Here is a 24,199-nt window from a genome sequence, read left to right on the forward strand (position 1 = left end):
TTAGTGGGCCGGTTAGTAATTCAGTGGGCCAAATTTGGGTCAAGGCTGGCGCAGCAAGACCAAACTATTTGCCATCAAAACGACAAGTTGTTTAGTTAGTTAAATGTCAGGTGCCTTAAGATGAAGTCGTTTAGACTTAAGCTGTGTTGTTTTATAATTTTAATATACTCATATTAATATTTTAAGTTATTGCTTTCAATATTATCTTTATTCTAATGTTCAAGTAAAAACAAAATCTTTCTTCCATTTATTGATCTATGATGAGAGAATATTTAACTGATAGTAAGAAGTTTAATTCTCTAAGAGACGCGTGAATTATGACATATTTTACCCCACTTAGTTAATTCAAAACTTACGAGTCTCGTAAATTTTGAGTTTGACAATCTTGGGTTTGACAACCAATAAAATTGTTCCAACATTCAATCTAGGAGGCTATGGGCCTTACTCCACTGGTATAAATAAGCTATTAGGTAAAGAGTGTTTGTCAAGTAGCTAAAAAACTAGCAAAACCCTAAGTGTTCAATCATCCCTTTATGGAAAAATTTCTGCAATCTCTTCCTCCTCTTTCTCTTCTCTTCCTCCTCCCTAGAAGGGGTTTGTAGCTTTTATTTATTTTTATTGATTTTTTTATAACTTTGTGATATTAATGGATACTATTTTTCCTCTTGTGACCAGGGTAGAGATTTATGTTTGGATCAAAGTTCTTACAGCTATGGCTCTCTTCAGAAGTGTTGTTCTCTTTTTCTATAGAGCTTGGACAAATAGGCGTAGAGCAAACAGCAATATTGCACATCCCTATGCATGTAATAATGAAGATACTATGTATGTAACACCCTAGGGATGGGATGTCAACTGGCCTAATCAGGCCATTGGAAATTTTCTAGCTTCATCATGTTGTCAACTTTTAGTTTGATTATACCGTGATTCTTTTGAGGCCACAAAGTCTGAAATTAGATTTCATTATTAAAATTAAGTCTAAATAGCTTGTTCAAATGTCCATCTCATATCTTTCTAAAAAATAAAAAATGCTCATTTCATAATATTAAAAGTAGTTATTTCAAAAACATTTTAAAAGCTACACGCGCCGTTTACACAGATTTGATCTCAGTCAAATCTAGTCTACTAAAGGTAATTTTTTACTGAAGGAACACTTTCTGAAAAATGCGGTCTAAATTTAATAATATGTCTGAAATTCTATATATATATATATATTTCATTATTAAAATTTTCTGAAATTAGATATGAAATAAAACTAGAAGAAGAAAATGAACGCATTTATCCAACCCCAAACACTCGGATGATAAACTGTCTGAAATTAGTTAGTGGGCCGGCTAGTGATTCAATGGGCCAAATTTGGGTCAAGGATGGCGACGCGAGACCAAACTATTTGCCATCAAAACGACGAGTTGTTTAGTTAGTTAAATGTCAGCTGCCTTAAGATGGAGTTGTTTAGACTTAAGCTGCGTTGTTTTATAATTTTAATAAGTCAATTGAAAATTTTAGCGAAACCTTCCGTGATTTTATCAAGATAACATAATTTTGTATTTCTCAACCACATCACTTGGTCATATATTGTCTATACATGATTAAGAAATCAGTGCAATATAATAGATGAGGACTTAAAATTTATATATGAATAGAATTTGTTAAAAATAGACTAATTTTGAGCCATTGTTACTCTAGTCTACTATATTTTACTCCCCATCTTTTTCCCTCAATTCAAATGGACCATTAAATCTTGAAGCGCCTTCTCTTGTTGTGAGCCAGTTAAGTTAGCCAAAACACATTATGTGATTTTTGAAATACATTTCTTCTTTGTGCTTTCAAAACTTTTCATTAGGGGTAGCAAAGTAAGCCTAAACCCATTTGCCTACCTAAACCCACCCAATTATTAGTTGGGTTAAATGGGTATTAACCCAATTAGACCCCGTGATTGTTGGTTTTAACTAAAAACTCATTTAACCCAAAAACAATATACCCAAATTCAACCCAACCCTTCCCATTAAAATAAAAAAAAAACCCAACATACCCTAATCTATGCACCGAGTTACACTCACACTTTACATCCTAAATTATTACACTTACAACACTTTGCATCCCGGTATTACTTTTGCTGTTATGTTTAATAGAATACTACTGCACATGACAAGCACATGCAATATGCTTAAGTGTAACAAACTTAAAAGACTAAAACACCCTACTTCAAAATCAATTAAAACAAAACCCAATTTTTTTTTCCACATCTCTCTCCCCCTCTCTCGTGTGTGCAGCCTCCTCCCTAAATCTAGATTTTTATAAACCCTAAATCCCCTAATAGAAAATTGTTTCTACTTCCAACAGATTTCAAGCAACAATCTGTTCGCATATTTGAGAAGTCTTGTCTTGTTGGTTTATAACCAACAATTCAACCTTTTAACTTTCCAAACTTATACACATACACACACTAATTTTTGAACCTTAGACATTGAAATAAATGCATATGCCATTAATTTATATTTTGACATAAATGCTAAACTTTGGTGAGATTGAATCTTAAATAAAAATAATGGAAATTTAACTATCATAAATAATTACTTTTAAACTTTTACTTTTCTTAAATTCACAACTTTTGGAAAATGTAAATTTGTATACAACTTTCAAAGAAGAGAAATACGTGATGTGTATCCAAGAGTTAGGTCCTTTTGGATATATACTACTGTTAGTTTCTTTAAAACCTTCTCATCTCTCCCCTTCTGTGTGTGTGTTAAAATACTTAGCATTCTTAAAAAATAATAATAATAATAATAATAATAAATTGCCACTTAGGAACTGTTAGTGATAAAATGGAAATTTTTAGATACTTTGCCTAATTAAATATTTATCTATAGGTGACACTTTCTTGCTTATAAAATGATTTATTTTTCATTTTTATAATATATCAAAAATAATAATAAACGAAACAATTATAGTAGCAGTGTTTTAACTTAATAATAAAACGTCATTGATTTGAAATTCTGTCATATCTATTGAAGTCTAAGATCTTAATTAGTATTCCTCAAAATTTTAGAAAATTTCCAATTCTGATTCCCATAACAAGAAATTGTTTAAATTTATTTTCGTAATCTAGGCGAAACATATATGATATCTTTTATCTTTTTTTGTGTGTGTGTGTGTGTGTGTGTGTGTGTGTTTTTACAGAAAATGTTGTGCAAAATAAGCAAAAGGCCACCTTTCTATGGTTAGACAATTAACAAATGATTGAACTCTTGTTTTGCATGCAGGTCTCTCAAAAATCGACGCCCTGACCTTAACCATTTCTCGACGTAATAGATCCAACGTAATGAGAAAGAATCTCTGATGAAGCACCCCTCTTGTGTTTAGTATTGCCAACAGAACTCAACAGCGATTGCCATATTGCCAATAAGATGACCACAAAACCAATTAGTTTAGAAGTAACTTTCATAAGGCGTAATATCAATAAATCCAACAGGGCAACCAAAATGCAAGTCAACTATCTTGGAACATAGAACCTAAGCATATATCTTCCTTTAAATTTCAATATAGCCTACCAACTGCATTCACTGCAAAGTTCATTAACAGAATGGAAGAAAAACTAGGAAACATAATTCAGTTATGTTTATTCTCAATCGGTGTCCAGAGAGTAACATAACATTTTATTCAAACCAGCATAAAAGAAAACTTTACAGCTTTTGGGTTGTCAAGAAAGAAAAATCCCAATTGGGTCTACCAGTGTTTCGTTTGATGCACTAATATTTTCTTTTTCTCCCATTTAGTTAGTCTTCGTGATCAAACAACGGCAAAAGAGATTTCCTTTCATTCTCTGCATTACTGTTTTTTTTCTTCCCAGCAGTTTCTTCTGTAGATTGTGTGTCCCATTCATCTATTATACCCTGCAGATAATTAACAATTTGTGTCATTGTAGGGCGTTTCCTTTCATCTAAGTCCACACAGTGCACTGCCAGCTTTGTAATTGCCACTCCATCACAAACATCAAAATCTGGTGCACTGTCGAAGCTCTTATGAACAAGTAAACAGCCAACTGGTTGTGAGCTAGAATTCAACTTCTGCCTGTACTGTCTCTGTGCCCATCCTGCAGGAAATTCACGAGCAGCATCGCACTTGGATTGATCAAAGACAAATTTAGTAATGAGCTCTAAAAGTACAATACCAAATGAAAAGACATCGGCTCTCTTCACCCAAAAACCTATTATACAAAAAGTTTTGTAAGAACAACTGATCATGAAAAAGAGAAGGAAAAGAAAAATTTTGTATGTAATAACCATAGGGAAAAAAAGACTGAAGTAAAACTGCAATTCCAAAAGACTCTTGCATCCAAGCAACTCCACTACAGTAAACACAGAATTGTTAACATTGCAAGCATTGACCCAAAAATTACAGTGACCATGAGTAACACGAACATTAGCACAACTAAGAGATGCAATGCCTATAAATTCACTAAAATATCACCACAAGAATTCACACTAGTATTTTTTCACACATTTATCAACAGCTTCAAGAGGAATGGAAAAATTTAAAGCAATACCTGAATAAGGGCAACAACTTGAAACAGATAACATTTGTTTATTGTAAAACAATTATAGCTTAGACTAGAGAAACAGAACAAAAAGCCTTAGGTAAATTTTTTACAACTTCGCAACTCACTGCCTATATGTTTCTAATTCATGGAGGGTATGCAGGGATTTTTGGCAGGGTCTATGGCCTACCACTTATGATGTCGGTTGACTCTCTCCCAAAATTGTTTCCTTTACCCACTTACCAGACAAAAAGCCCTTCCCACAAAAGTGACTATTAGGGACTTCTGCCAAAGCACTTTAAGGTGCCAATTTTCTACTCCATGCATAAAAACACTGATAATCAAATTGCCAATCAGTTCAGCATATAGCTCGTCTTCACGGTAGTCAAGCAGTTCACAGTGCATATAATAACATCAGTATTATGTCCAGTAATTATGCAGACGCACAAAACTTAAACAAGTTCAAAACATTAAAATATGAAATAACAATTATAAAATAAAACATAAAAGGGATATACCATTGTGAACAAAAAGTGGATCAATATAGCCATCATAACCGTAATATACTGTGCATGGATAGTTTGGATACCGTTTTGCAATAGTACGATCAGGTCGCAGACTAAAGTCAAGTAACACTGGATTGGAATCCTGCAGAGCCATTGGATTATGCAAGACTTCATAAAACTTTTGAAAATTAAAGAATTGTGGCCGGAGCTATAAAGTTAATTGAGAATTCATGATCACAAAGCCAATGCTAACCTGATCAAGAATGACATGAGCAGGGTGAACATTGCAAACCAGGTAATTCCGTTCATGCAAATGCTCAAGCACACGAGCAACTCCAAGAGCCGCCTGCATTCTCTGGGTCCAAGTAAAATCATCTGCAATTTTTCAACAAGACAAGACATCAGTGACTTAATTTCATAATCATGGTTTATAGAATCCACATGAGCTCTGCTACCTTTTTCGATAAGGTTGAGAAGAGAATCCTTTGATCTAACATCATAGACAACACCATAATGGGAACCTTGATCTTCACAGCAATACCCTATCAACTTCACCAAATTGGGGTGATTTCCGAGGTCCGGATTTGTCAAAACAGAGAGCTCACGCTGAAAGATATGATTATAATCTCAACTCAATACACATTCTTGTAAAATACAATAAATGGTTAGATAGATAGATAATTTGTAGTTACCTCCAATCTGTCAACAATAGCATCGTCACAAAGTACGATGGTACATACTTCGTCAGGAGGAAGCCACCTAATTTTGACAGTAAGCTCTTGAGCATCTGGGGTTTTTCCACGGTAGAGTTTGCCAAATTGAACATTTACAATGAAGTTTTCTTTGCTAAAGGAGTCGGTTAAGACTTCCAAATCCCTCCAGCTTAGTTTTTTTGGTTTGCCATCAATTTCCATCTCTGATTATTCAACAATTTTATAATATGAATTATTCATAGAAACCAAATATCACGCAATCTAAATGCATACATACAGAGTCATCGTCTCTCTCAAAACTGACTCAAAGAACACACATATAAGGGAACATGTTTGTTGACACTCACAATCAAGGATCCGCCTCTAGGACACAGCTGATAGTGATGGCTGCCTTGGAGCCTTTCCATTTTGCTAGTACGTGTTGTGAATTTGGGTGTGGAAATAGTTGTGTCCGTAGAAGGACTTGTATTCTAATCCACCTCCCAAATCTGACCGATACTTGATATGTAAACTGCTTAATAAAAAATCAACACCAATTTTACCATGAACACTGGGCAGCATCAGCTGGCAAATCAAGGAGCTTCCAAGAAATAATTTGGAGAATGTCCAAGATTAACTTTGGGAACAAAAATGCTTTTTAAGATGTGCAGAAGTGATAAAAAGCCGTATGTCATGCAAAAGATTCAAATAGAACTGAAAATATTACCTTTATATTTTCCGGCGTCATTAGGTTTTGACGATCTAATTACAGAGAGAAGCTATCCACACAAGTCAAATCAAAGAGGAAGCCTATCTAAAGGTTTTATTGCTGCAGGACCACTGAGATCAGGCCTCATGTACTTCTCATATGAGACTCTCAACTTTCCTTTTCCAGCAGCTTTATGGAATCCTAAGATCATCTCTGCACAATCACTGAAGCAATCAAATAAACATATTTGAGATTCTAAGGAGAGTGAAAAGTAAAAAAGGTACTGAATCTTGAAAAGTGCCTGAGTTGGGACTCTTCATAGCATGCTTGTTTGCAAAGCAGAGGGGTCCAAGATGGAGACAGGTGCAGGGTGCATTTTGCAACATAGAGAGATGATGCACATAGCAATGAGGGCTTAAACATTAGAGCTTCATATTCAACTAAGCAGAGTTTGATGAGGTAGAATGTCAGGTGTTCAAGCTGGGAGAAATTTCCACAAGGAGATACAAACAATCAGCAAATTTAGAATTGCGAGCATATCTAGTCCAGACACAGACTAAACACACATTCTTTTATTTTCTAACTAACAATTAGTAGAGCAGACTTTTAAAAGCTACTAAATACCTGAGTCTGACTGAGCAGCCTTAAGAAATTAACCTTAACATAAAAACACAAGGAGTAACCACATTAGGACGAAACTTCAATTGCTTAAGAATAAGCCTTTTCCTGGAGAGCAAAGCCAATGTGTATTTGTTAGAATCAAGCATTATTTAGTAGCCACATCATCTATCTCTTTCTTATTCTTTCAAGCAATATCATTATTTTTTAATTAAATCTCCCATGTTTAGTTATTTCTTTAAGTACTATAATGAATATTATATTTTGAATCTCAACTAACTATATATATTGAAAAACAATTTAAAACTTAACAAAGAAAACCTAGTTCCAAATATTTTCTACTTTTATATTTACACATCTATAGCTCAAATTTATTGATCACTGTTAAAATTAAAGGTGCAAGAGGAAGAAATTAAAAAGAACTTACTCTAACATTACTCTTTAATTTATTTAGTTTCGCTATTTTAGATTTGAGAAGCTTATGAATGTTGTATAAGAAATAGTAGTGCCATACGAGTATAGCATTTTTTTTTTTTTTTTTTTTTTTTTTTGGAGGAACAGCATAAATGAGCTTACGCAGTTTTAACTCCATCATCGACAAATTTAAGGGCAGACATAATATTCCACCATATTTTGGTTGAAGTAGCTTTATGTGTCCTAGAGGCATTCGTTGCAATTAATGTGTACACAGCACATCAGTCCATTAAAAGAAGGTATAAAATTCAATTCTACAATTACAGTTTAAAACAGCATTTCCCTACAATATCACCACTTTCAAAGTAGAACCTACAGTAGGATGGTACAGAATTCAACACTAAAAGGATCTATAAAGCCATTGTTGCCACTTGCCCAGCCATGAAGACATGCCAGTTAAAAGGGGTGGTATGGTGGTTCATGATTGAGCAATGGTCACATAAAAGTGATAAAACCCAGAGAAAGTCAGGCAGTAAATGAAACTTGTACAACAACAGTTTGGCTGATGTCTGATGGCATAATTTGGGACTTTCGAAAAAGTGAAAGATAAAACCATGTATGTTTTGAACACACATCCAGCACAATTATCATTATATTACATGACTAGTCAAGAATTTACTGATACTAAAATTGGAGTGCATGCGAATTTGTAAAATAATAAGTTAGTCAAATTCTAACATGATACAGCAACATTAGCAAGTTTTGAAAATTATAACATGATAGGCATATAGGATATAGTTACGACATGGGGACAGCACCCCAAATAAAGTGTTTGTGCAACCTAGATCATTATATTACATGAATAGCTAAGAATTTACTAATACTAAAATTAGAGCGCATTTACGTATCCATCTCAATTGAATGAGACTGCTCCGACTTCCAACCCTCCTGCCATTTACAAACTGAAGCTGAAGTGCTATTGAAATTGATATTTAATCACGGTAAATACCATTTATACCCCTCTTTATTACAGTTTTTAAGTTTTATATGAAATTTTGTATTCTATAATTTTTTACAAGAAATAAAAGAAAGAATAAAGTGAAAAGCTTGACAAGTATTTTCTTTATATAACATAAAATAAAATGGATAATTTGCTTTAGGTTTTGTTTGGCTTGTGTTGGTATTGAGTGGAACTTGATATTAACAATTTAACGTGCCAATTATGCTCACAAAGTTTAAGTAAGGAGTATCGTTCATTCAACTCTCGGCGAAGGGGAATGTCATTTCATTATCATTAATAATTTAGGTAAAAATATTTTATTAAAAATAAAGTATTTCATTAGTAAAATTGAGATTCAAGGGCATTAACTTAATTTATGCAATTTATTATGAGTTTTTTTTTATAATATTTTGAGACATTTTAATAAATAACTAAATCAATAAATAAACTAATTTAAGAGAACTTTTTTCTTCTTTTTTTTCTTTTTTTTTTCCTTTTTTTCTTTTGAAAATCTAAGGGCACTTGAAGACTAGTTTTGCTCTCATAGTTTAAATGACAAGTCTCAAACCCATTACTTCTCAACCGTTCTTTTTAATTATTAGTTTATCCTGTAGGCTATACATTGGGGCTTCTTGGCAAAAATAACATTATTTTATTAACAATTAATAAAGATATTGTTGCAAACAAATTATTTGGGAGAATAACCTATTCACAAAATCATGTTTTAAAAGCACCATTTCTAATGGTGAAATCATGTTTTAAAAACAAAATTTTACAAATATATATGAATTGAATTCAAGTTACACCTAGTGAAAATCCCACCGTTGAATTACATGTTTTATATGTACTTAACATTCATGCCAATTTTTATGTCAATTGGATGTTATTTACCATTCAATCTGTAAACTCATTTTTTATGCATTATTTTAAACTACAAAAACTTGAATTTAAACAATTGATTGATGACATTGAGAATATACAAAGATAATGTAATCTAACGGTAAATTTGTCAAAATTTACATCCAATTAAAAAATATTGAGTGGTTTAATATTACTTAGAGTTACACCAGGTGTAACTTAAACCTAACCCTATATATATATTTGTTTAGTCAAAAGTTGATGGGACTTAACGTACAATTGAAAATACAATTTTAGTATTATCACATTTTGCACTAAAATTGCATTCTGAACACAATTTCTTTAAGTGCTACGTCCACAATATTTTCACAACAAATTTTAAATGATAGGTTGGTATTGACTATTACGAGTAGGAAAAAATTAATTGAAGTGATAAATTCAAATTAAAACTAATAACAACTTACCACATATGATTTTTTGTAAAAAATGTCGTGTACGCAGAACTTTTAAAAGGAATTCATTAAAAAAAATGGCAGTACTAAAAAGGAACTGAAATGCATAACGCATCATTGATTAGCAATGGTGATAATGCTAGAGTACAACATGCAAAGTTACAAGTAACTTGGCTAGAGCACAAGATGCAAACTTACAACAAGTATCTTGATATGTGAACTATAATGAAAATCAACACCAATTTTACCATGAACACAAAATAGAAATATCAACCACAATACATGGGCGGCGGCAGCTGGCAAATCAAGGCGCTTCCAAGAAATAATTTGGACAATGTCCAAGATTAACAACCAGCGGAGGTCTATTTCCTCAATTTTGTAAAATTGCTATGAGATAATACTTCAAGGATGAAATTAAGTAGATCTTCCTGCATAACTTTCAGAACAAAAACACTTTTTGAGATGTGCGGAAGTGATAAAAAGTGGTATGTCATGCAAAAGATTCAAATTGAGCCGAAAATCTCACCTGCATATTTTCCAGTATCATTAGGTTTTGCTGATCTAATTACAGAGAGAAGCTATCCACACAAGTCAAATCAAAGAGGAAGCCTATCTAAAGGTTTTATTGCTGCAGCACCACTGAGATCAGGCCTCATGTACTTCTCATATGAGACTCTCAACTGTCCTTTTCCAGCAGCTTTATGGGATCTTATGATCATCTGTGCGCAATCCCTGCAGCAATCAAATAAACATAATTGAGATTCAAAAGGAGAGTCAAAAGTGAAGAAGGTGCTGAATCTTACAAAGTACCTGAGTTGGGACTCTTCATAGCGTGCATGTTTGCAAAGCAGAGGGGTCCAAGCTGGAGTCATGTGCAGGGTACACCTTGCAACATAGAGAGCTGATGCACATAGCAATGAGGGCTTAAACTTAAGAGATTCATGTTCAACTAAGCAGAGCTCAATGAGGTAGAATGCCAGGTGTTCAAGCTGTGAGCAATTTCCACAAGGAGTAACAAACAATCAGCAAACAAATTGAGGATTGCAATCATATCTAGTCCACATATTAAACAAAATCTGAGCATTTACTAACTACAATTAGTAGAGTGGACTTTTAAATGCTACTAAAATACCTTTGAGTCTGACTGAGCAGCCTTAAGAAACCTTAACATGAACACATAAGGAGTAGCCACATTAAGACGAAACTTCAATTGCTTAAGAATGAGCCTCTCCTGGAGAGCAAAGTCAAGGTGCTTAGTTAGAATCAATAAAAAGTGCAACTATAAATGGCTTTTTGACAAATCATCCATATCAATGGTTTGTATACAAAAAGTAGAAAATCAGCAAAGTAACCAGCAACATTTTATATATATTCCCAGAAAAGCAGGATCATTTGGACATATGAACTCTGTAAACATATTCATCCTCGTTGTATACTCCACAATCTAAAGAAAAGAGGAAAAAGAACTTGAAAAAGAATGCTCATGAGTGGACACTAACATACCATTGCAAGCATTTGATCTCTTGTGTACGACTCGGCTGAGATGCTGATTAAATCCTTGACCTGTATTGAAAGGAGCACACAAATCAGGTAAGCATGTAAATTGGAAAAAACTCATGACATTAAAACAAGTTGTGATAAGAAGCACGTGAGTTGTACTCATTAATACTTACCCTTGGATGCCAAAAGTCTTCATATTTTGATGCTAGCAAGAGTGCAGTAAGACCAACCAACTGCATTTCATTCTTCTTTACTGAAGCTTGTGAGAGATATCTGTCTAACAATGTCACCATGAGATATAGAGTTTCTTGCATCAAATCAAATTTGAAGTGTACCTGTAACAAGAGTGATAAAAATTTCAGTGAAGAATTGGGCAAATCATCAGAATGCATTGATAACCGCTATGGGAAAAGCAAAAAGGAAAAACATGTAATCAGAATGCTTTGGAAGAAAAGATATGTACCTCAATTAACCAATTGATCAATATGCCCCGCATATGAGCTGTAATGTCTGTCTGAATTGACATGTAATTTTCCATTGATGGATTCTGTGCCTGCAGTCAAGCCAATTTAGCATATAGGCAGATCATCAAGCTGAACCAGTTTGGACAGTAGTGCTAGAATGCCAAACTCAGACAATAACATAGAGCTAAGAATTTCAGGTCCCATATGTCTTGACAGAAAATACAACTTAACAATCATTAACTAAACATAAACAAAGTGAATAATGTCATGTCAGTCAAGCACATTACTCCTGTTTGAGGCAACCATGAAAGTGTAAAGCTTCTCTTGATAAGATCTAGCAAAAGAAATTGTTTGAAAAGTCAACTCCTTTTCCATTTGTTTATTTAAGTTTATAATAAGAAGCATTATTTAGAAAATTGATAAATCTTTTAATTTTAGAGAAAATGTATTAAAAGCTGTCTCCTGAAATAGTTGGAATTTCTAAGGTGGACAAAACAAAATGCGACAGAGGGAGTACCAGTTACCATCTGTTTTCTTCATAACTTTAAAAATATGAGTGATAAATCAAGTAATCTCTTATCAGACTGTCTTGTCATAAGATACAGATAATTAAAAACTAAAACTGAGAATATATGCCACCGGCATACTTAAAAAAAAAAAAAAAAGGATTTGCTCTAGATACCCACAGATCCCTGGTAGATTGGGATCCCATTCCTTTGATTTCATTCCTCTTTCTACTTTATCAGTTCCCAAGCTATTGCATTACAACACTTGAGAAATATAATGTAAAAAGTTTGTTAAGCATACTATCCTGACCAGAATAAAAAATAAAAAAGTAAAAAATTGGTAGAAGAATAAAGTAATAGATAGGAAGACATTATACATCACCTCTGTAACCCAATAGTACTGATAGATCTCATCAACATATTCAGCAACTTCTAGTTGATTGCAATTGTCATCAATATTTGGTAGCTTTTCCAGCTTCATAACTTCACCGCAGTCCTCCAGTAACTGCAAGATAAGACCAATTGTAATTGAAATTCGCAAAAAAAAGGGTAAATACATTACATTAAAATATAATATAGTATGCCTCAACCTTTGATCCTGCCATCAATAAAGATGTATAAGATCTCCTCCGTTTCGATTTCTTGGGAATGACATCTGATACAGTACTTGGGTTGGCATTGCCATCAGATGGAAGCTGTCCTTGAGTAACTTCCTGTGGAACCACAACTGCAGCACCAGCAGATGGAAGCTTTCCTTGAGTAGCTTCATATGGAACCACAACTGCAGCATTCTCAGAAATAGAAGATGTCACTGCTTCCTCCTTGTTCTTAGAGGAGATTGCAGCAACAGATGTTGACTTGTTAATATTTAATATGTTCTTGGATTTTAAAGTCCTTTGAGCTAGGGTAGCCTGGAGTGTGGTCTTCACAGTTGGCTGTATCATTAATAATATTAGAAGGGAATCAAATTGCTGATACTAATAAAACATATTGACACATCTAGTAATGATAAACTGATTAATCTTGATACTATTGGTTTTTAAGAAACAAAAATTGGATTCTCTGGTAATTATTGATAAAGTTAATGTAAGCCCAATATCAAAACAACACGGAGCATCATTAAAATTTATAAAAAAAATGTCACATACCCTCACAGATTTTCTTGTCAATGCGTGAGCCTCTACATTAGTTTTGCCCCTGGCATCATACATGCAAATTAAATTAGTATGTAGAAATCTCAACCTTATCCAGTTAACCATCCTTGGAAACTGAAAAAGAAAAGGTGATATTAAATATCTTTGCTTACAATTACAAGTACAAAGTAGTAAAATGAGTTATTAAAGTTGAAAAGGCATGTAAAGTTTCTGCGTTCCTGTTTCTGAGAAAGGAAAAAGAAAACCAGAATCCAAACTCTACATAACAGCCTGACATTTCCTTTTCTCTAAAAATTTGGAAAGACACAAATTGCTTAAAGTCATATGTGACATCTACAAGAAAAAGAAAAAAAAATGATTCTGAGCACACGTCCATCAGTATAGGCAAAGAAAGAGAACAGTAGTCATTTAAGGTGAAATATTCACGGTGTAAAAATGCTCTATGCATATATTAACGCTATGCAGAATAGTTTTAGCTAAAGAGTATGACTGGGGAATCCAAAGTCAAGCTAGAATCACATTTTCTGCTTGTGTAAGGTCAAATATATAATTGCAGTAGATTTAAAGACTTTAATTAGCAGTATTAACATATAAATACACTCACATGCCATGTGCAAGCCTTACAGACTAGAACACTGAGGGCAAGTATACTGCCATTTCATTTATGCAGAAGCAGAATTGAATGAACAACTAGCAAGATTATTGGAAAGATTTTCAAGTACATCTAAACAGGCTGTGAGATAATAATGCTTGTATGTATCATTGTTACTCACATTATTAGGAAGCCATCACTCATTCGATTCTGCCAAAGATGGCTCCTATTGTTTATCCGGGATGCTACTTTCTTGCCAGCTTTAGGAACTGAACCCAGCAATAAAATTATTAACGACAAAAAAAGAAAAAAGAAAAATCAATGCAGATTTAGTTGAGCATAAATGCATAAAATGATTACAGCAGGCCCATTTATGAACAATTTTCTAAAATTTAACATTTTAATTAATTTAAGAGAAGATATACATATGATGCACAGTAGACTGCATCATGTCTACAGGTTCTGGCCAACTAAAGGATTAACTAAAGCCAACAACACATTCTGATCAGTATAGCTCTTTGCCATTGCACGTAAAGAACTAGGCAAATCACCATAGCTAACCTGGATATCCACTTCTTTCTTTGCCCTTGTCAGAACTTTCAGCATTTTCCTGCAAGCAAAATAGATTAAATATAAAAAAGAAAAGGAAAAAATATTTAGCAACAAGAACCTAACTGGAAAAAGAAACAAATCATTAGGAAAAGCAGAAGAAAACTCTGCAATCCAGATCTTTAATTAAAATAGGAAAAGAAAAGAGAGAGAGAGAGAGAGAGAGGAGAATCACAACTACCTTTTGGATATTTGCCTGTGCCTGGGTCACCCTCTTTAGCACCGGTAAAGACTTCCTTCAAGCAGAGAGTGATAATAAAAATTGTGTCAACAGCAAATACAAGATTTATTCATGTCACATAGAACATAGAATATTTGAAGGATACCTATTTGATATAAGAGAAGTTCTTATGGTCCTCCTGATAAATAAAAGAAAGTGTCATGAAGAGAATGTCCACAAATATAAGTTCTAAAAGACATGAGCCACATACAAGTTTAAAAACACTCATCAGCAAAGAGCCTCCAAATGAGAGCGCCTATTGTAACAATATAAAGGGGGGAAAAGAAAAACCAGGGTTACAAATACCTGTCGTTGGTAACAACAGAATCACGGCTTTGACCCATGGTCTTGTTCCTGAAAGAATCTGAAGAGGGCTTCTAATGTTTAAAACTTAATATTTTTTAAACCAAGTAACTACCTATTGTAATACAAATCATAGAAATAACAATAGTAAAAAGGATAACAAATCACCTCTCTTGGAAGTGTGTACATCACCAACACCTTGACTTACATTTTCCTGCATTTTGCCCTTAATTAGAACAAAAAAAAAAAAAAAAAAATCAGCATCTCTTGCAGAAAAAAAAATAAAAGAATTCAAAAAAAAGTAATGTGAAGGGAGGAGAGATAAATATTTTTCTTAATATGTAAGTTTTGGCCCCAAGTGAAGGGAGGAGAGATTTGCACTAGTGACCTCTGCTTTATAAGGCATGGTCACTAGTTGATTGTGCTATCCCTTCGGGTTATTTACTAATATATACTAAGAAATGCTTATAACCAAGGCAGAAAAAGGAGTTTTTTGTAAACTTAGAAACATTATTCTTAAATAAGTCAACAAGTTGTGTTAGAAACAGAAAAACAACTGACTTTACCAAGCTATCATATTGACTTTAATTTCATGGGCATCCTTACAAATAATAGATTTTTGAAACTAAGTCCAAACCCATTATCTGGAAATTCCAAAGATTAAGAGAAATCATTCTTTTACTTTACCCTTCCCAATTATGATATGCAATTTTTTTTTTATTGTAAGAGATACTTCCTACCCTCTTTGTTTCAAGATCATCACTTCTCATTATTTAATATGTGTGTGTGTGTACATGTGTGTGTGAGCGCCCACGCACGCTTCTAGTAATAGAAGAATTAACTAAAATCAGAATATGCTCCAATGTTAGTTTCATATATCAATTTCCTTCTCTAAGTTTATCATTTCGAGATACTTGCAATTTTTTAAGAAGGGGACCTGAAGCAGTTTTAAAACCATTTTTTCACCATTTAGAAATGAAGCAGTAATTAAGCAAGTTTTTTAATCGGATATTTTGTTCATCATTTTTTATAAGTACATTACACATGCACCAATGGGCTTTGAACCCGCACCCTCATACTTGGCCATTCTTGTGTGCAGCAGAAGTTCCATTTGAGCTAGAACTCATTGGCCTATTCCATTCTTCATTTATTGAAATGGTATAGTAGCAACAAATCTTGATACTTTTTAGCAACATTTATTAAGTACAAATACCATTAGAATAAATGAGTCAGCATCATCGATTAGAATGTTTTATACCTTTCTAACAAATATATTATAAAAGGAGACAAAAAATCAGAAGATCAATGCAATGAAACTGTAAAGGAAGCTAAGAATCAGTACAAAATTATTTCAATCTGTTTTGGTTTCTATACCGTAAAGGATTTCCTTGAGGATACATTTATAGTCCTTCCACCTGGACCCATGGAAACCCTAGAAAGAAACAAAACAAATGTTGTACTTGATCAAAAAAAAAAAATTACTAGCATGGAGATACTTAAAAAAAAAAAAAATAAACAAATAAATAAAATACGAAAGAAGATACAGAAAGACCCATCAAAACAAACTAAAGAATAGTACTAATATTTTCTTTTACTAAACCATTTTCATAGTCAAGACTGCTATGATACATAAATCCTGAATTACGAACACATTATTTTGACATGCATGTAGATGAAAAAGAATGATTACAAGCCTGCTAATCAAGGTTTAGAGTACATACCGTTGCAAAGATGTTCTTTCACTTTTACTTTTCCTGCAATGCAATAAATCATGTAGCTTTAGAACTCTACTAGTTTCAGGACCAAAAAGGCTAAAAACCTATAATAGCATTCTGTTCCCTATTCTTTGAATTTTTTTTTTTCAAAAAAAAAAAGGGCACTCTCTCCCCCCAACAACCCCTCTTCTCCCCCAAAAAAGGAAAGAACAATAATGGTAAATTAGAAGGTAATTTTTTCAAAATGAAAAGATACTCACATAAGCTTAAGGCCAACCGGCATTGCCTTCCTTGAAGAGTTTCCCTGGGCATTGCTGACATCAGCAAGCGCTTTTCTTCTGACATTTGTACTTGCTGAAAAAGCCAGTCTAAAACTGTTGAAAATAGTTCTCAGAGTATAACTTGAGCTCCATTGACAAATATACTCTATTTAAGGAGCCTTACCAGAGCTAATTAGTTTGCCTTTGCTCTTCTCCATATTATTCACACCCTTCAGATAAGAAATAAGAATGAATGTTGAACTCCATACTCATAAAAGCATCAACATTGTCAATATTCTCTATACACTGCTGCTAAGAGCAACCAAAACTACCAAGGAAAGGACTGAAGAAGTATTACCCGCACACTAGTCAGATTAGCCCTTTTGCTAGCAATTACAGATTTCCCTTCGCTGAGAAAACAACAAGAGTAGATAAATAAAAATGAAGTAAAGAAAATAGAAGTTCCCCTTACCCCCATGTTGGCCGCCAAGAGAACCAAACTAAGAGTAACTGAGTTTCATGCTACAAAATAAGAATAAGTAAATTTTATGCTTTATGCTGTTTTTTTATTCTAAAAGTGTGAAACTAACCTCATCTAAGACAAATAGATGTACAACAAAACTATTTAAGTTTGATAAACCAAATTATGTCAGCAACAGCAGCCAATATGCATAGAAATGATAAATCTTACATAGTTGCCAACAGGGTCCACTCAAACAAAAACAAAGTACTGAACAGCTGCTAGGCTTTCATAGTTTAATTAACCCTCTTGTTTTGTTGAATGGAAACCGCAGTAACATAAAACATAAAAATATTAAAAACCCATATCTTTTTTTTCTTTTATCTCCTCCCTTTCCTCAAATTACTAATAATCTAATAACAAATAGCATGCATACATAAACTTACTTGCTATCAGCATCAGCTTTAGCTGCTTCACTTTCCACATATACCTTCAGATTTCTAACACCCACTACATTCAAAAAAAAAAGACTTAAAATTAAAATTCAAAGCAACTTAACAAATTGCTAAGTTGAAGCGTGCTACACACACACACACACAAGAGAATGTAATGAAAAATGTACCACTTTTGGAAGCGCGACTATCATCGCCAACACGGTTCAAACCGGCAGCGAATTTCCCCTAACATTGTCAAGAAAGCAAGTCTTGTAAAAAAAAAACATGAATGAACGAATCAAGAATCCGATTACAGGGTTTAGCGTGCCGTACCTTCGCAGTCACCATTGCGATTCTCCTTTCTTTGATTCCTTCAAATTCTCTAAACCTGATCGAAAATTTTTGAGTGAAATTTGCAAAAAATAAAAAATAAATAAAACAAAATTAAATAAATAAATAAAATTCGCTAAAACCTAAAATTACTATAAAAGTTCATAATTCGCTAAAATGAAAAAAAGATTCATGAAATTAGGGTTTGTACGAAAAAAAAATTAAAAAATAAAAATTGGGCAAAAAAGAAAATCTATACATGATTGTTATCCCAAACCCTAGATCTTTCAGCATTTTCATAAAGAAAGTGATTGAGTGAGAAAATACGAAAAATTAGGGTTTTTGGATTGTACCTAAAAAGCTTGAGGAGATCTGATATTTTCTTCAGCCACAGAGAGAGAGAAAGAGAGACCGTTGCATTTGAATCTGAAGTGAATTTTCAGAGAGCGCTTTGTTTGTTTTTTGAAAAGAGTGTGATTTTACGTTAATATCCCTGTCCTTGTTGAGGAATTATTTGAAAAATAATGTGATTTTGGGGAATTGGATGAAAATAATGTGGTTTTACATTAATGCCCCTAATATTGTTGCGGAATTAAAAAAGTAATGTGATTTTACGTTAATACCCTTGACAATGTGGGGAATTTGGGAAAAGGAAAATTTATTGGCCCATGCAGGTCTCGAACCTGCGACCTTCGCGTTATTAGCACGACGCTCTAACCAGCTGAGCTAATAGGCCAATTGTTGGAATTCGTTTTGTATATTATTATACTTATATGTTCTGTTTTTGATTTAATGTGTCTAAATGCTTTAATACTAAATTTTCCGTTTCAAAATTAAATAATAAGAGAAAATTTTCCTCCAAATTGATTTTAAAAACCCATTTCTTTTTTTTTTCTTTTATCTCCTCCCTTTCCTCAAATTACTAATAATCTAATAACAAACAGCATGCATACATAAACTTACTTGCTATCAGCATCAGCTTTAGCTGCTTCACTTTCCACATAAACCTTCAGATTTCTAACACCCACTACATTAAAAAAAAAGACTTAAAATTAAGATTCAAAGCAACTTAACAAATTGCTAAGTTGAAGTGCGCTACACACACACACACAAGAGAATGTAATGAAAAATGTACCACTTTTGGAAGCGCGACTATCATCACCAACACGGTTCAAACCGGCAGCAAATTTTCCCTAACATTGTCAAGAAAACAAGTCTTGTAAAAAAAAAAAAACATGAATGAACGAATCAAGAATCTGATTACAGGGTTTAGTGTGCCGTACCTTCGCAGTCACCATTGCGATACTCCTTTTCTTGATTCCTTCAAATTCTCTAAACCTGATCGAAAATTTTCGAGTGAAATTTGCAAAAAAAAGAAATTAAACAAATAAAAAAAAATTTGCTAAAACCTAAATTACTATAAAAGTTCATAATTCGCTAAAATGAAAAAAGATTCATGAAATTAGGGTTTGAAAGAAAAAAAAAATTAGGCAAAAAATGTAAATCTATACATGATTGTTATCCCAAACCCTAGTAATTAGGGTTTTTGGATTGTACCTAAAAAGCTTGAGAAGATCTGATATTTTCTTCAGCCAGAGAGAGAGAGAGAGAGAGACTGTTGCATTTGAATCTGAAGTGAAATTTTAGAGGGCGCTCTGTTTGTTTTTTGAAAAGAGTATGATTTTACATTAATATCCCTATCCTTGTTATGGGAATTTTTTTAAAATAATGTGGTTTTGGGGAATTAGATGAAAATAATGTGATTTTACATTAATGCCCCTAATATTGTTGCGGAATTAGAAAAAGTAATGTGATTTTACGTTAATACCCTTGACGTTGTTGGGGAATTAGGGAAAAAGAAAATTTTATTGGCCCATGCAGGTCTCGAACCTGCGACCTTCGCGTTATTAGCACGACGCTCTAACCAACTGAGCTAATAGGCCAATTGTTGGAATTCATTAATATACTTATATGTTCTGTTTTGGATTTAGTGTGTCCAAATGCTTTAATACTAAATTTTTCCATTTCAAAATTAAATAATAAGACAAAATTTTCCTCCAAATTGATTTACTTCCAAAAAAAAACCAATAAATCACTCACATTGAACTTGTAATACACCAACAAAAATGGATTTTAGCTATAGTGCCCAAAATTACAGCGCATTGTAGTTTAGGGAACATATCTTCTTTGATGCTTCTCTTTCCTAATCTCTCTTCCCAAATTTCACACACACACACACACACACACTCACTCTCTCTCTCTCTCTCTCTCTCTCTCTCTCTCTCTCTCATACTCAAAAGCAAAAAAAAAAAAAAAAAAAAAAGACACTCAAATACAACAACAACCAAAACCTTAGTCCTAAATCATAAGTCCTCATTCTTGAATGTACAAAGTTAAAATGAAAATGAAAAAAAAAAAAAAAAAAAAAAAAAAAAACAAAAGAAAAGAAAAGATTCATGTAATTAGGGTTTGTACCAACAAAATTAACAATAAAAACTAGTCCAAAAAAAAAAAAAAAAACCTATACAAGGTTCTTATTCCTAACCCTAGACCTTTTGGTCCTTTCATTCACATTGGAAACACATGGAAATAATTTTTTTTTTTACGTGGTTGAGTGAGAAAATACAAAAAATTAGGGTTTTCTCAATTGTACCTAAAAAACTTAAGGAAAAACACTCAGATCTCTTCATTCTGATATTTTCTTTGGCCACTTGAAAGGCCACCGCTCACTTTGCCTTTGAAAACGTAATTTTAGATTAATATTTCTAAAAAAATAAAAATAAAAACACTTTGCCTTCCGCTCACTTTGCCTATTGAAAAAAAAAATGTGATTTTACATTAATATATTTTTTTTAAAACACTTTTCCCTTTGAGAAAGAAGGGGTGATTTTACATTAATACTCTTATACTTGTTGGCGAATTAAAAAACAAAAGTGATTTTACATTAATATTTTTAAAAAATAATGTTAAATTAAAAAAAAAATGATTTTACATTAATATATATATATATATATATATATATATATATTTTTTTAAAGGGAGAGAAAAAAAGTATTGTTGGCCCATGCAGGTCTTAAGCCTACAACCTTTGCATTTATTAGCACAATGGTTTAACCAACTGAGCTAATAGGCCATTTGATATCTATAATTTTTATTTTTGTATTAGATTGTTTTTTATGTATACTACTTGTATTTTATTATTAGATTGTTTTTTCATTACTATTACTCAAGTTATGAATATTGTTTCAATGGCTTTTTAGTATGTAAATATTCAATACTAATAAGTGTCTATTTGGCAATGACTTTTTTCCGATAGCTTATTTATATAGTATTTATCAAAAGATGTAACTTTTGATAATATTTTTGTTAAATATGTAACAAAAAGATAAAAAATCGATTATTTCATTAAAAAATTTATAAAAAAAAAAACTAAAATCTTTCACCTTTACCCAAAAGCTTCCTAAATGTACCATCATGATATTACACGGATGGAGGACATTCCAACACTTGTGGAAACGGGAATTAATGCTTATGAATGAGATGTTTTAAGAGCTATATATATGATGATGCACAATATTGTTAGTGAGTTGATCATCCACACACACATCAATTAAAGTGTTGGAAAATCTGGTTTTGCATCTCATACAAAACACACAGTGGAAGTAACAAATACAGATCTACTTCATTCATGAGTGATAACATGTAACCTTGAATTCTAGAACAAAGAATAGAAAGTGTACCTTGATGTAGTGAAATTCAAAACCAAGACTTAAGAATACCTCTAATCAACATCCCAATTCCACATATTGCCCAAGAAGAGTGGTCTCTCAATCAGTCTTTATGTACGTTGATTCTCAAAGAAAGTTCTTCTTCTTCATTGTAGAGAAAAACTTTTTTTTTTTTTTTTATCATACGTACATTCTAACTACCTTGGTAGTTAATTTATTTAATAACTCTTATTAAATAAAAACTGATTATCTAATTGGGTTAGCCTTTTGGGCTTGTCGAATTGGGTTTTAGTTTGTGACTTGAAATGGGACCAAAGGGAACAAATAAAACTCTAGCTCCAATGGACCTTGGGCTTATCTGTCAACTCTTGACAAGTCCAAAGTTACCATTAATTATATTTAATACCACTATATAAATATAATTGCACTCTAAACCTTATTAATAAATTATATCCCAAGACTTTGATGATATCATTTGACTCCTCCTTGAAATATCCATAGTGAACAAAGTCATAATGAATTGTCACTTTATAAACAACTATTTTATTCTTGAGTACTTGGTTTAATCTTTTACTAAAGTGGACGCCCTGAATAACCAATTCCCATTAAACTTATCTCAAGGGGATATTTCATGTCTCTATAAAAAGAGATTCTGGATTTCATCTTGAGAATATGTGTTCCTTCAACACTACTTGTGGTTACCCAACATATTGAGGTTTTGACCGTGAATATTAGATCTCACTCCTGATATATCAAAGTAACCTACATTTCATGATCAGGTTCACTATCCTCTCAAGATTAAGAGTCTATGAAATTAGAAGTCGTGAGATTAATTATTCAAGTGACAGTTATTGATTGAATAATTAATCTCACAGTGGTCCAGTTTAATATGTCTTAACTCTTAAGACACATCAACACATCAACTAGAAGTCTCCACTTCCATGATCAAGATAAATCATCTTAGTTGATGTGTTATAATTTTCGCAGATAAAACGCCCAATTTCATCACCGACTACGAACTACGTTTTGAGTTTACACGGAACTTATGATTTATATATTCTGTGACTAAATCACATACAATGCATCTCAAGGACTATGATAATGTCTCATTAGTTCATTTATAAATAGTCTCATATAATTAAACAATTAAATATTTATGACATACCAAAAAATTGGATTTTAGGGCATAAACCCCAACATGAAGTACCTAAAGAACAAAAAAAAAAAAAAAAAAAAAAAAAAAAAACAAAGAACCTATAGAAAGCACCGGTGGGATGTTAGCCAAAGACCCATTGAAAGCTAAGTTAATAATAGAAGAATCTCCAAGAACTCAGTAGTGTGAGAGCTAGGGATTTTCACGTACCTTAAGGAAAAGGGGGCTTGGTGTTTATATAGTGGTGTAGAACTGGCCCAAGATCCCTTAAAGGTAGGGGTTTTCCTTGTAAAGAAGATCCAGAGTTATGGCTTCGAGATCTCAAGGCTCCTCTTTCCATACTAGGAAGATATGAACATGTAGTAGGGTTTTTAGGTGTGGTATGCAAGCTATTTTCATATAGGGATACATGAGTGGAGTGCACGAGAATGTTGGTGGGACCCAGCGTGCTCAACCGTTTGTATGTGATTTATCCATCAGTATGGAGATGGAGGATAAGATGCAACCATCCATTAGTACATATACTAACCATCTGTTAGGAGCAAACATGCAATACTTCACGGATCCTTGGAGACCGACGGGTATTCTAGGAGAGTATGGTCGTGAAGGGTGGTGCTCACATCGTCGGGTCTTGAGGAGGCGAGGTGTTCAATCCCAATAGATCACAGAATTAGAATTTCTCATGAGCCGAAAATAACCATATCAATATATATGTATATATATATATATAACAAAATTTTCCTCCAAATTGATTTACTTTAAAAATCTAATAAATCACTCACATTGAACTAGCAGCACGTTAGCAAAAATGCATTTTACTACAAAGCTCATCCAAAATTACTTTGTTTAGGCAACATATCTTCTTGGTGGATTCTCAAAAAAAAAAAAAATATATATATATATATACACACCAATAAATCACCAAATAATTGTTTTCTTTTTTAAGAAAAATAACAAAATTCAATTCAAATATCTTTTACTATTGTTG

General features: G+C 32.8%; 2 protein-coding genes, 2 long non-coding RNA genes, 2 other non-coding genes and 1 pseudogene across 8 annotated transcripts; all 7 read right to left on the reverse strand.

Moving 5' to 3' along the window:
* Positions 1-3,773: 3,773 nt before the first annotated feature.
* LOC115986179 (probable receptor-like protein kinase At3g17420) lies at positions 3,774-6,640 on the reverse strand. The gene is made up of 7 exons (XM_031109036.1): positions 6,460-6,640; positions 5,733-5,956; positions 5,496-5,646; positions 5,294-5,415; positions 5,053-5,182; positions 4,298-4,444; positions 3,774-4,204 (listed from the first exon to the last, which is right to left on the reverse strand). Exons 2-7 carry the CDS (start codon positions 5,952-5,954, stop codon positions 3,774-3,776), a joined length of 1,203 nt encoding a protein of 400 aa, XP_030964896.1. The 5' UTR covers positions 5,955-5,956; positions 6,460-6,640.
* Positions 6,492-7,208, reverse strand: LOC115986180 (annotated as a pseudogene).
* Positions 7,209-10,120: 2,912 nt separating this feature from the next.
* Positions 10,121-16,880, reverse strand: LOC115983266 (putative cyclin-B3-1). Of its 3 annotated transcripts, none has more exons than XM_031105912.1 (18): positions 16,853-16,880; positions 16,506-16,563; positions 15,300-15,345; positions 15,135-15,192; positions 14,935-14,967; positions 14,790-14,844; positions 14,561-14,609; positions 14,181-14,268; positions 13,402-13,450; positions 12,844-13,188; positions 12,636-12,758; positions 11,747-11,836; positions 11,457-11,618; positions 11,287-11,346; positions 10,916-11,014; positions 10,594-10,772; positions 10,310-10,515; positions 10,121-10,219 (listed from the first exon to the last, which is right to left on the reverse strand). In XM_031105912.1, exons 2-17 carry the CDS (start codon positions 16,554-16,556, stop codon positions 10,380-10,382), a joined length of 1,623 nt encoding a protein of 540 aa, XP_030961772.1. In that variant the 5' UTR covers positions 16,557-16,563; positions 16,853-16,880; the 3' UTR covers positions 10,121-10,219; positions 10,310-10,379. The 3 variants fall into 3 exon arrangements, with proteins under 3 accessions (XP_030961772.1, XP_030961770.1, XP_030961771.1); XM_031105910.1 differs by having other exon boundaries at positions 15,300-15,357; XM_031105911.1 differs by having other exon boundaries at positions 10,122-10,211; positions 15,300-15,357.
* A 1,314-nt stretch (positions 16,881-18,194) lies between these two features.
* LOC115983321 lies at positions 18,195-18,774 on the reverse strand. Its single transcript, XR_004090020.1, has 3 exons — positions 18,684-18,774; positions 18,334-18,388; positions 18,195-18,246 (listed from the first exon to the last, which is right to left on the reverse strand). It is a non-coding gene; the product is annotated as an uncharacterized LOC115983321 (long non-coding RNA).
* A 218-nt stretch (positions 18,775-18,992) lies between these two features.
* Positions 18,993-19,066, reverse strand: TRNAI-AAU. The gene has a single exon. It is a non-coding gene; the product is annotated as a tRNA-Ile (tRNA).
* A 399-nt stretch (positions 19,067-19,465) lies between these two features.
* LOC115983320 lies at positions 19,466-19,952 on the reverse strand. The gene is made up of 3 exons (XR_004090019.1): positions 19,888-19,952; positions 19,614-19,668; positions 19,466-19,523 (listed from the first exon to the last, which is right to left on the reverse strand). It is a non-coding gene; the product is annotated as an uncharacterized LOC115983320 (long non-coding RNA).
* Positions 19,953-20,199: 247 nt separating this feature from the next.
* On the reverse strand, positions 20,200-20,273 carry TRNAI-AAU. Its single transcript has one exon. It is a non-coding gene; the product is annotated as a tRNA-Ile (tRNA).
* Positions 20,274-24,199: the final 3,926 nt, after the last annotated feature.

The sequence above is a fragment of the Quercus lobata genome, chromosome 4, assembly GCF_001633185.2.
Source record: "Quercus lobata isolate SW786 chromosome 4, ValleyOak3.0 Primary Assembly, whole genome shotgun sequence".
Classification (NCBI taxonomy): Eukaryota; Viridiplantae; Streptophyta; class Magnoliopsida; order Fagales; family Fagaceae; genus Quercus; species Quercus lobata.

What these genes read in the sequence shown, in the direction of transcription:
- LOC115986179 (XM_031109036.1), bottom strand. Translation starts at nt 5,954, where the DNA reads ATGGAAATTGATGGCAAACCAAAAAAACTAAGCTGGAGGGATTTGGAA. An exon ending in TCTCAACCTTATCGAAAAAG is followed by an intron (nt 5,416 to 5,495) that starts GTAGCAGAGCTC and finishes GAAAAATTGCAG; the next exon opens with ATGATTTTACTTGGACCCAG. An exon ending in CTCATGTCATTCTTGATCAG is followed by an intron (nt 5,183 to 5,293) that starts GTTAGCATTGGC and finishes ATGGCTCTGCAG; the next exon opens with GATTCCAATCCAGTGTTACT.
- LOC115983266 (XM_031105910.1), bottom strand. Translation starts at nt 16,556, where the DNA reads ATGGGTCCAGGTGGAAGGACTATAAATGTATCCTCAAGGAAATCCTTT. An exon ending in TATTGATGGCAGGATCAAAG is followed by an intron (nt 12,759 to 12,843) that starts GTTGAGGCATAC and finishes CTTATCTTGCAG; the next exon opens with TTACTGGAGGACTGCGGTGA. An exon ending in TGATCAATTGGTTAATTGAG is followed by an intron (nt 11,619 to 11,746) that starts GTACATATCTTT and finishes CTCTTGTTACAG; the next exon opens with GTACACTTCAAATTTGATTT.